Source organism: Dendrobates tinctorius, unplaced genomic scaffold (genome assembly GCF_039654945.1).
Source record: "Dendrobates tinctorius isolate UK_male_01 unplaced genomic scaffold, ASM3965494v1 ptg000018l, whole genome shotgun sequence".
NCBI lineage: Eukaryota > Metazoa > Chordata > Amphibia > Anura > Dendrobatidae > Dendrobates > Dendrobates tinctorius.
The window spans coordinates 14,814,934-14,827,500 of NW_027361686.1; the positions used below are offsets into that span (position 1 = coordinate 14,814,934).

The window sequence follows — 12,567 nt, forward strand, 5'->3', positions numbered from 1 at the left end:
AAAATAAAAAAGTAGTAAAACAAACCTCCCTTAATCCTCCCTTAGTTAGGTAAAAAAAATAAAATAAAAAAAATATATTTCCATTTTTCCATTAGGGTTAAGGTTGGGGCTAGGGTTACGGTTGGGGATACGGTTGGGAATAGGGTCAGGAGCAGGCCTGTGCTAAGGTTAGAATTGGGTGGTTTCTTTTGCTTAGGTACATCACCACATGGCGCCCACCATTGATTTCAGCCAATTTTGGGTTCAAAAAGTCAATTTCGAGCCCTGCCATGCGCCAAACAGTGGCTCCCCCCCACATACGGGGTATTGGCGTACTCGGTAGAAATTTCACAACAAATTTTGTGGTCCATTTTTTCTTGTTACCCTTGTGAAAATAAAAAAGTTTGGTGTTTAAGTAAAATTTTTGTTAAAAAAGTAAAATGTTCATTTTTTCCCTTCCACCTTGCTTTAGTTCTCGTGACGCACCTGAAGGGTTAATAAACTTCTTGAATGTGGTTTTAAGCACCTTGAGGGGGTGTTGTTTATAAAGTGGTGTCACTTTTGGGTATTTTCTGTTATACTGACCCCCCAAACTCACTTCAAATGTGAGGTGGTCCTAAAAAAATGGTTTTGTAAATTTTTTTGGAAAAATGAGAAATCGCTGGTCAACTTTTAACCCTTATAACGTCCTAAAAAAAAAAATTAAGTTTCTATAATTGTGCTGATGTAAAGTAGACATGTGGGAAATGTTATTTACTAACTTTTTTGTGCGATATGACTCTGATTTAGGGCACAAAAATTAAAATTTTAAAAATTGCTAAATTTTCACCAAATTTCCGTTTTTTTCATAAATAAACACAAGTTATATTGAAGAAATTTTACCACTAACATGAAGTACAATATGTCCCGAAAAACAATCTTAGAATCAGTGGGATCCGTTGAAGCGTTCAAGAGTTATTTACTCATAACGTGACATTGGTTAGAATTGTAAAAACTGGCCCAGTCAATAACATGCAAAATTGGATCTGTCACTAAGAGGCTAATAGCGAACACTTCGTTTTTTCACGCGATCGCCGTTATTCATGGATAAAACAAAGACAAGTGACCTGGAATCACATTAATCGGATATTGACCTATCCAAATTCAAAGCAAGGTTACACAGCTTAAAATGTATTAACGTCACAGACACGTGCACACGGTACATGTACACTATGTGTTCTTCGTTAGTTATATAAGCCTGTTAAAATATACTGGCTATTAATGCAAAAACATACCTTCAGAAATGCATCAATATCTCCCACAGCGGGAATAAAGTCTGGGATAAAAGGTTTCAGCTTGTGGTCCAAATCTATGGCATGTGGCGTATACCTGAAACAATAGAAGAGGTTTAAAGCGTACCGGTTTCAGGTAACTTAGAAGAACAGGCTGTCATGGGGTACAACATCATCATTGGCCAATATGTGACTGGTGTCCTGCATTTTTTCACTCGTTTTCCACTCTGCAGTTTCTCGCTTATTTTCATTTGCCTCTCACCTAGTGGGTGAAAACTAGCTTCCATATCTCCAAACAAAAACAGAGATATGGATCCTGCTCTTTTCGTTGTAGCACATAACCTAAAGCAGCAGCATGGAGGTTGTTACACAGTAGAACTGAGCTTTGTGCCTGTGAATCCAGCACTGAAGTCAAACACATTTACTCGAAGCTGCAGCACAGTTTATCTAGTCTCATTGTGCCGAGTGTTCCTCACTCCTCCTCCACCTCCAAAGAGTATGATAGGAGTTGCAACCTGACACCTCACTGTGCTGGAGGTCCATCTTGCATTGACCAAGGCAGATTTCAGCTGATTTGTCAGAGTGGATGATGAATTTAGGAGGCAGAAGATGTGGCCTCATGAGTGGAGAAAAAAAGATTTCTCTAATAAGCTATATAATAAAAGCTTTTTTTTTTTTCTTCCATGTGCTTGTACTATTGATCTATGCAAAGTTTGCTTAAAAGATGGTGACAATTTAAGCTTATAACATGTGCAACATACGCTCATTCACTAACAAATTAAAGTAGCACTCAAACATGAAATATATGAAATTTGAATTACTGCTCTAGAAAATAGGAAAAATTGAGAATACCTAGCACACAAATTGGCCAATTCATGTGTACCCAGTAGCCACAATAAGGCGATTCTTGTTGCTGGGACCTATCCTGTGGGGGCTACTCTCTTGGGTAATAAACTACATTTACATGGAAAGGTAGGATCCTGCTGTACTTAAAACCGCCAGAGGCTGTTGGGTGGAGTGCTCAGTCAGCCCATGAGAGGAGTCCGAATAGGATAGGTCACAGCAACGAGAATTGCCTTATCGGGGCTGCTAGGTACACATGAATTGGCCAATTTATGCGCTAAATATTTTAAATTTTCCTGTTTTCTACTGCAGTAATGCAATTCAAATTTAATATATTTCATGTTTGCAAGCTATAGTGCTAGAGAGTGCTACTTTATTTCTTAGTTATATATGGAGATGGCTACTGTTAGTTTGCACCTGTACACACCTGATTTCTGTTTGGAAGGGACGGTCAGTCATTTGATAATTTTAAACACTCATTCACAACATTGTTTAATTTGTCTCATAGGCAGAAGTTACCGTGTAAGTCATGGAGTCTTCATCTTCAGGTTATATACAATAGTCTCACCTAGTAATATACTGGAACAATTCTTTAATCTCAGGTGTTACTGGTAGATGCTCAAAATCTGCAGGATCATAACTGTGGGAAACAGCAAATATACAGTAAAGCATCACACTGCTATATACCTCCAATCTACACAACACCTATTCACCATTACACCAGTGGATGGGAACTTGTTTACCCCTGGATGCTACAGCCATCAGATAAAACGGTGAAGGCTGCAGCTCATCAGTTGCCTCTGATGGGCTGCAGTGCTCACATGACAATGTCAAGAGATACATTGGCCTGGGAGGTATGTTCTTTTTAATTTAATTTGGGAGTGACTTTGGCTTTTAAGAAGGGGTTATCCCAAAGTTTATGCGAATCATTAAAGGGGTGTCTGACAGATCAGCATCTTCAGGACAGGTGTGTCATGAAACCCTCCATCCCCACCTTGCCTGGTGCTGTGAATGGAATAGTGACAAGTGTCTCTATAATCACTTCTATAGCAGAACCAAATTCAGCTGCTCTGGTTACAGTGGCCAGGAAACCAGGCAAAGGTAGGGCTGACATCTACCAAACATTACAGCATATCCTCAGGATATGACATAAATGGACGAAATAGACTACGCCTTCAGGCCTGGCGTTTCATACACCAGTGTTAAAATTACATGCACGGGAGCAAGAGGCCAAATTTATAAAGAATTGCAAGATCCTTCATGAACTTAGCACATATGGGGAAGCGCAAAGAAGAAAATGAAAATGTAGAATTTGAGTTAATCAGAATTCATAATAAATGTAGTTGATCTCATGGTGGCCCCACCCCTGAGTATTGGACCCGCCCCTGAGTATTGACCCTGCCCCTGCGTACTGGCCCCGCCCTCTGACTTGCCACTTGTGAAGAGTGAGAGGTCACAACTTTTAGTGTGAATACGGTGTCTGCAGTAAAAGTTGCACTTTTTAAGCCAGAAACATGACAACATATACCATGTCGGCGGACGGTTGTATTATGAAGTATACACAAAAAATGGTATTTGTTTAACCAATAATATAGCATCACTTACCCTACATTTGAAGCACCGTTTTCTTCATCATCGTCATCTTCATCATCATCGTCGTCATCATCGTCGTCGTCATCATCGTCCCCTGAATCATCTGTATTTTCATCTTCACTTAATTCCTCGCGAGGAGCACCACGAGACTCTTTATTTTTCTTCAAGTATGCAAAAAGAAAAATGCAAAATGAAACAAGACACACTGTAAAAATTAGAAGGTTTTACTAGCTATAACTTGGAGTCACAAATCCTCCGAGCCAAATGGCTTTCCTTCCTCTCTTATGTGTGTGGCACTAAATTACTAATATTCACTCGGATTATCACCTTTCTACTGGATCAGTAATGTTAGGGGCTCCTTTTGTATCAATACTGCATCAATGCAGGGTGGCATGGAGGCGATCAGCCTGTGGCACTGCTGTCACACCACATGGATGCAGTAATTGATACAAAAAGAGTGAGTGCATTTACTGAATATACATTTCAGTAGGCCAACATTTCGGATTATAAAGTCATTTTTTCAAGCTGGTGTTATAAAGTATTCTAATTTACTGAGATAATGACTTTTGGGTTTTCATTGGCTGTAAGCCATAATCATCAACAGTAACAGAAATAAACACGTGGAATAGAATGGGAGGAATAGGGCTAAGCAACAGCACATGTGAAAAAGACTTGGGTATACTAATAGATCACAGACTGAATATGAGTCAACAGTGTGATGCAGCAGCAAAAAAGGCAAATGCAATTCTAGGATGTATTAACAGAAGCATACAGTCTAGATCACGTGAAGTCATTATTTCCCTCTACTCCTCTTTGGTCAGACTTCATCTGGAACATTGTGTCCAGTTTTGCGCACCACATTTTAAAAAAGACATCAACAAACTGGAGCAAGTTCAGAAAAGAGCGACCAGAATGGTGACCGGTCTGCAAAACATGTCTTATGAGGAAAGGTTGAAGGATTTGGGAATGTTTAGTTTGCAAAAGAGAAGACTGAGAGGAGACTGTCTACAAATATCTAAAGGGATGTCACATTATAGAAGGATCAACTTTATTCTCATTTGCACAAGGAAATACTAGAAGCAATGGGATGAAACTGAATGGGAGGAGACACAGATTAGATATTAGAAAAAACTTTTTGACAGAGTGATCAATGAGCGGAACAAGCTGCCAAGAGAAGTGGTGAGTTCTCCTTCAATGGATGTCTTCAAACAGAGGCTGGACAGACATCTGACTGGGATGATTTAGCGAATCCTGCTTTGAGCAGGGGGTTGGACCAGATGGCCCAGGAGGTCCCTTCCAACTCTACTATTCTATGATTCTAGATCACTCTGTGTGTAATGACTCTATATAATATATGAGTTTCACTTTTTGAATTGAAGAACTGAAATAAATTAATTTTTTGATGATATTCTAATCTTGTGCGGTGCCCCTGTATATATGGAGTATAGGATGATATAGACACTAAGTAGTCCTTTGGTGTATACAAGGCAGAAGCACCAATGCCCAGAAAAAGTCAGAGGAAAATATACAATAGTACATGCATAGGTAAGTATAAAAATAACCAGGTATAATACCTCAATCTGGACCAGGAGCATAAAAGGTGGTTAGATGGCGCTTCCCCCTCACCCCAACGTATGTTTCGCCGTCGTTTCTTCTGGGGGCCCCACATATATTATATATTGATGTGACCTCTATAGACTTTCTATAAAAATTTGATTATTTCATACCTCCATCTGCTTCTTTTATATGGTATTTTGCTATGAGTAATAAAAATTGATTTCATGTTTCACCTTCTGGTTCTCTTCATCAGCTACTCTTACATAAGTCCGAATTTGCATGTGTATTATAATGAGAAATACTGCCCCTTCCACTTCTTTCCACTTTAAATTAGAAATATGTATGCTTATTTTCTGCCGTCTAAACCTAGGGTGCATATTAGAATAAGGTGCATCCTTTAGTCCAAAAAATAAAGCACTTGGCAAAGAGGCATCAAGTGATTCCCCACTGACTGTAAAATTACAATACACCGGCACTAAAATCTGTCACAGTAAGTCAGTAACAAAACTTTACAGGTCAAACAGGCAACAAAAGTCAGAGGCAAGCAGAGGTTTAGAGCACTGGAACGCAGGGCATGCCCTGAGTATATTATACAATTAAAGGGGCCGTCAACTACTGGACACCCCCCACTTAATCAAATCAATTGAGGTCCAAATTAAAATAAAAATAGTGTACATGCCCTTCCCATAGCAGCGCCATTCCAATATTGGCACAACTGTCCCCGGCCGAGACATGACATTGAGGAGTCATCTGCTGGCAGCAACCAATGAGCGGACGCTGTGGCGTTAACTATCAGAGGGAACGTTTGCTGTGCTGAAATATTGATGAGCAGCAGCCAGCACGTGACACAGCAATGTCACCACCGGGAACAGCCCGGAGCGGCAGTACTGCGGGAAGTGAGTGCACACTGCTTTTAGTTTACTTCATGTCTTGATGTAATTAAGCTGGCGGTTTCCATTAGATCACATGCTGTCATGATCCAGGTCGGATCTGACAGTTTAAATGCACAAAGTAACCTTTTTTATTCCCTTGGCTGTGTGCCAAAGGTGGTTTTGCCCCCGGTGGCCATTAGGGTCATTGCACTGTGGTGATTTTAGTTAGTTTTCCCCCGGTGGCCGTTAGGGTCATTGCACTTTGGTTACCTTAGTTTGTGCATGTGATTATGGAACAGGTGTGATTGCTCTATAAAAGAGTATCAGGTGTGCTAATCACGGTTGGTGATAAGTTTCTAATTTGCAAGCAAGCCTGAGTGAAGAAAGGAGCTGAAGGAGAGTAACGAGCAGCCCAGTCAGAGTGCTGGAGTAGCAGCTATGGTGTCTGCAAGGAGGGCTGGCATGGATTGGTGGAGTGGCATCTACGGTATAGAGCTGCACTCAGGATGCTAGACTCGGTTGCTGAAAGCTGGACTCAAAATGTTGGACTCTTTGGCAGAAAAGCTGGACTCTGTTTCTGGACAGCTGCACGCAGGTGTGGACTCTATTTGCTCCAAGGCTGCACAATGGTGCTGGACTCCGTTGCTGGACAGTGCACCCAGATGTTGGACACGGTGGAGGAAAAGATGCACGCAGGTGGTGGGCTCTGTTGCTGGGAACGTAAGCAACAGAACAAAGCTAAGTGGTGTTCCCCTGTTATGTCACTATTCCTTATGTGTGTTTAGTGCAGTGGTGGGATTAATTTCCGCACCGACCAATTCCCTAGTGAGGGTTTAGGTGCAGGACGAGCCAGGGTTTTTAGGTTCCTGATCGGCGCCCGGTGCGGAACTGGCCTAGGGAACGTTAGGAGTGTAGAGACACTGACTCAGGGGAGTGCAGGAGGTCTCCACTTCCCCGTTCCCTATCGCAGGGCCACCACTGTTATTGTTACCCAGGTTTTACCTATTCCCTTGTCTTATTGTATTAGTTACCGGCCTGCGGGCCGCGTCACATAGGACAATTACACGTGCAGCGTCCTGGTGTATCAGTTACCTGCCTGCTGGCCGTGTCACTCAGGACGAGGCACGTGACACATTCCCTTTAATTCTATACAATTTCTCCACATTTGCAAACACATTTTTTGAACCAAAGCAGTTTAAAACAACTATTACAGCTAAAAAAATTATATACAAAACGCAGCAATACCAAATGTTTATTTTTTTAATTTTTAAAAAGAGGTAAAAGGTAGATTTGAATTTTTATATTTTTTTAAAACATTTTTATTTTCTAAGGAAACTTTACACTTTAGTTTCTAGTTCCCTTAGTGACCTTGACCCTGCCATCCTTTGATAGTTTGTTTGGTATATTGCAATAGCACAGTACTGCTGTAGGTAGTGTAGACTATGCGATCCTATTAAGCCTAGCCTATGGTTGGGCTTCATGAGTGTATGAAGATGGCAGAAATGGCAATCCAACAGTAGTTCCCGATCTCACCAGCATGCCGCTGTCAGAGATTCACAGGGGCATCTAAATGATTGAACAGCATCGGTCGGCGTGAGCTCCAGTCGCTGCTTTTAGAGACACCTGTGGGAGCATTAGTTATTTTATTTTGACCTTTCTAGGAGATGCTTTTTCAGTGGGTGAACAACCCTTTAAAAGAGGACTTCTCACCAGGTCAAAAGGGACCACTTCTTTTTCGTTGCATTCCTGCTGCTCCTCTAAGTAGTCTGCATTTTCTTTTTAAAGCCCCAATATGGTTCCATAAATATAGGCTTTTTCATTTAATCATCATTTTTATGTGCTTTTTCCCCCAAAGGGGTGTGGCTCACAGGATCCTCAGGGGCGTGTCTTTAGGTTGCTCTGAATAACTACCCTGTGAGCAACGCCCCTCAGGAAAAGACCATAAAAAGTGACAATATATAAAAAAGTCCATGGGGACTGATTCATCAAGACTGGCATTAGCGTTGAGAAGCATGCACTGTCTCACTAGGATAGAAGGTGTCTAATTCATTAAGAAAATATGGGAAGCAAGATGTGCCACAGTCCGCGCTGCTGAATCCACAAAATCACCTGGGATGCAAGATGTAGTAACAAAGTACTGCTTTATTCCTTCCTACGCGTTTCGGCGCCCTTCCTGGCACCTTCCTCAGGGATATTACACCAGCCATAGGAGCAGGGAATTTATAGCCCCTTCCATTAGCAATTATGGGTGTGTTCTGTTTACATATGATGTCATAATGGTCATCACTGGGGGAGGGGCCAGCATTTTTGGCGCAATTTCACACAAATAACATAATAAAACAAGAAAATCCTTCAAAATACTTGCTAAAATGTACATAAAAATCCTACCAGTAAAATGATATAAAGACCTTCATAAAAATTGCAGCGGAAACATTGCCAAAGTATCCAGACTGTCAATGCAAAAACAAAAAAATTTTTTTTAAAAAAATATTATCTCCCGACTTTCAGGGTAGTAGAACCCATGTGTTTACTGGTTTCATTTTTTTCTCTTGTGACTTATGTTGAGCGCCACCGTTCTGCTGGTATCAGTGCCTTTGGAACATAGGTTCTATGAACTATTTTGTCACAAAACTATCCTGTTAAATATGTGATACTATGGTTTGTTAAAAAATTATTATAAAAAATTGCAATGAACAATTTTCTTTATTTTTGTTTTGTAGGAGGGAATCAAGGAGCGATGCCACTATTAATAGTGGCATCGCTCCTTGATTCCCTCCTACAAAACAAAAATTGTTCATTGCAATTTTTTATAATAATTTTTTAACAAACCATAGTATCACATATTTAACAGGATAGTTTTGTGACAAAATAGTTCATAGAACCTATGTTCCAAAGGCACTGATACCAGCAGAACGGTGGCGCTCAACATAAGTCACAAGAGAAAAAAATGAAACCAGTAAACACATGGGTTCTACTACCCTGAAAGGCGGGAGATAATATTTTTTAAAAAAAAATTTTTTTGTTTTTGCATTGACAGTCTGGATACTTTGGCAATGTTTCCGCTGCAATTTTTATGAAGGTCTTTATATCATTTTACTGGTAGGATTTTTATGTACATTTTAGCAAGTATTTTGAAGGATTTTCTTGTTTTATTATGTTATTTGTGTGAAATTGCGCCAAAAATGCTGGCCCCTCCCCCAGTGATGACCATTATGACATCATATGTAAACAGAACACACCCATAATTGCTAATGGAAGGGGCTATAAATTCCCTGCTCCTATGGCTGGTGTAATATCCCTGAGGAAGGTGCCAGGAAGGGCGCCGAAACGCGTAGGAAGGAATAAAGCAGTACTTTGTTACTACATCTTGCATCCCAGGTGATTTTGTGGATTCAGCAGCGCGGACTGTGGCACATCTTGCTTCCCATATTTTCTGGCAGTTTTTCCACTTTGGAGTGGTCGGTGGAGGTCCTGCAGCAGCTGATACTGTGTTATGTCTTCAAGCCAGTTGTGGGTCACACAACCGGAATAGGTGAGTGGAACTGCATTACACCACTCACATCGTAGTGTCACTAGTGATAGGGCACTATTGCACCTCTTGTTCCCCCACCCTTTTTGTATTTCTAATTCATTAAGAGATGCATGTCGATTAATGAATTTGGCGCTTCTTCTAAGTGGTGTGTACCACGTCAGAGATGCTGCTCCAGTCAGAGCACAAAACGCCAGCACTTGAAGAATATAACAGGCAGGCATGACCATGCACCCATACCTCACCAGCTCCGCCAATTTAAGAAAAACTGATTCAAACTGGCTTGAAAACGCCACGAGTTGCAAAATTTGGGGGCAACAAGGTATCCCCCCCCCCCAAAAAAAAAAAAAGAATTTAAAGCTTTTTGACAGTTTCCTCATGTCAAAAGTTTTGATGAATCGACCCCCTATTTCTCAGAGACTGAAAGGAGCATTTAAAAGACTCAGGAAAGTAGCAGGAATAAAATAGGGGCAAAAAATGGGAGCAAGTAACAGGTCGATGGTGATCTAGTTACATGTATGGGCTCTTTGGAGCCTTTCCAGACACTAAAAGTAGTCATATAGGCCTGCACGAGAAAAGCCCAGGGTACGTCTGTGGAGGAAGATCCCATCTCTGTACAATATCTTACCGGGGTACTCTCCTCTTCTTCACTGCTAATATTTGGGTCCGGCATGACTTTTCCTCTACCTGAAGAATGCTTGGAAGAAACTGGAGGAGCAAAAGAAAATCAAGTCTTCATGTTTCCATATTACAGAAATGTTACCACTTCTATGTGGATGATATTCCTCTTGCCTGGCTTTCTTGGCGTTGGAGAATGAATGCTGGCAATCTCTTCCGAGTCGTTTATCTCAAGGCTTTCGTCATACGGCTGGTTCTGCACCAACCTTGTCTGGAGGAGAAAAATGAAATCGTCAAATGTCATATTATCATATGCACAAATCAGAAACTAGTACAGCAGCGCGAGCATGAACGTGCAGGTCCTGGAGGAGACGGCGAAGTGCAAGGATTCACATAAAGCCAACATATCTTTCCAGGATTATCTTCCGCTAGCCGGTCTTGGAAGAGATCTATATCGTGGGAGCAATCAGCAGACATATCATTTGAAATTCTTTCCCTTCACACTGTACACGCATCCGATCATGTTAGAAAAGGAGAAGCCGAGCAGAAGCATGCGCTGTTACAAGAAACCTATGGAACTGAAAACGACAGCAGCCCTTGTCAGTACAGACTGCAGGCTGAGGAGACGATGTGCCTCCAGGAGGACGGCCGTGACAGGAGAAGACAGACATCTTCTCGGCTGACTGACCAGGCTGATTTTTTTCTCCAGCCTCACTGCGTCCTGCCTTGCTTATAGGGGATTTTCACTGTACATTATACTGTAACAGTTATAAACTCGGGGATTTTCTACACTTGTTTTCTAACAAAGAGGGAATAATGCTTTCCACCTGTCTGCTCCCCCGGACGCCGCACGTTACCTGCAGCCCCTGTGAATCCGACTCCTCCATGCGGCCTAATGGTACAGACAGACAGGCCCCAAACAGGAGCCGACGCGACGCTATCACTATGGAGACGGCGGCAGCTTCCGGCAAGAAACACTCACTTCCGGCAACAGTGCACAGTATAACAAGACAGGGCATGTAAGCAGCAACTGCGGTGTGACAGCGCCACCTGCAGGTTAATACAGTACCTGCAACGTATGGCCTACGCTCTACATAGCTTCCTCTCAGCGCCACCTGCTGGTCATTACACTATAGCCACAAGTAAGAGCCACAGCCTGCACTGGTCAACCTGAGGCCTATGGAAGCTGGTGAGCAAGGGCACCCACCCTCACGCCATGTAAATGACGCTGTCAGAGATTAACAGCAGTATTTAAATGGTTAACGCAGCGCCAGCCGTGGTTGTTCCAGACATATGTGAGCTGTAAAATATGGCCAGTATCTGACTTGTGTGGAGGGATCTCAGCTTCTGAGCCTCCACACCTGAAATGAAAACTCTTTCTTACTACAGAAACACAATGTCCTCTTGTAGGAATAGGTAACAATCATTTTACCTGACGAATAAATGCTTTGCTCATTCACTAGGTGAATGGCATCCTGTCTACAATGTTTACACCAGGAACAAGTCTAAAGGCACCCTTAACCCCATGCCGACATGTGCCGTATATACACGGAGCTGCAGGAACGCGTATATGTATACTGTGCCATGATCGTGCGGGTTCACGCTGAGTACCGCCAAGATCAAATGCTGGTGTCAGCTGTATATGAGAGCTGACATCCTGCAGCATCGCACACGATAGGTGGTAGCACCGATTGCAGATGTTTAACCCCTCTAATGTTGCTGTCAATAGTGACAGCGACATTGCGGGGCATCACAGAGGGAGGAAGCTCACTCTCTGCTCCCATGGGCACAACGTGATGCAATCACATTATGCCAGGGGTGGTGGCCTGTCAGCTCATGCTCAGAGCGGGAGCTGATACGCTTCCTGTTGTGAACACTTTGGACCTGACTTCTGAGTTTGGGCTCCCTCTGGTGGTTGCTGCAGGTAATGGAGCTGGTCGGGTTGACAGAAGTCAATCATGTGAAGAGGATGATTGGAGGTCAGGTGTTACAGACTGGAAGGATTTAAGTGAGCAAGTCTCCCTCAGTTGTTGCTGGTGATTTGGTTTTCTCCCTGTGCATTTTGAAGTCCTCTTGCCCCCTGCTTGGTCCTGCATCGTTCAGATAAGTTATTTGTTTGCTGGAATCTTTTTGCATTTGATCCAGTTGTTGCCTTTCTCTGCTTTCTGCTTTGCTGTGTGGGTTCAGCATTGTTCCCTGCTGGGACCAGTGCTGGACCCCATTCCATATGCTACAGCTTATGTCAGTCTGTCCAGTATTGCTAGTCCCCTGTTATATCAGTATCTTTTGTTTTGCTTCCAGTACA

At 42.3% G+C, this 12,567-nt stretch overlaps 1 protein-coding gene across 3 annotated transcripts in view; it reads right to left on the bottom strand.

Moving 5' to 3' along the window:
* Window positions 1-12,567, bottom strand: part of IFT46 (intraflagellar transport 46) — an 87,796-nt gene that overhangs the window by 52,754 nt on the left and 22,475 nt on the right. For 2 of the 3 annotated variants that reach the window (XM_073566488.1, XM_073566487.1), the window contains exons 1-6: window positions 11,120-11,277; window positions 10,437-10,533; window positions 10,273-10,352; window positions 3,699-3,847; window positions 2,662-2,733; window positions 1,254-1,347 (exon numbers count right to left, since the gene is read on the bottom strand). In XM_073566488.1, coding sequence (XP_073422589.1) covers window positions 1,254-1,347; window positions 2,662-2,733; window positions 3,699-3,847; window positions 10,273-10,352; window positions 10,437-10,533; window positions 11,120-11,149 — 522 coding nt within the window. In that variant the 5' untranslated portion in view covers window positions 11,150-11,277. Of the gene's footprint in view, window positions 1-1,253; window positions 1,348-2,661; window positions 2,734-3,698; window positions 3,848-10,272; window positions 10,353-10,436; window positions 10,534-11,119; window positions 11,278-12,567 lie in introns of those variants that run through there. The other variant, XM_073566489.1, reaches the window with a different exon arrangement.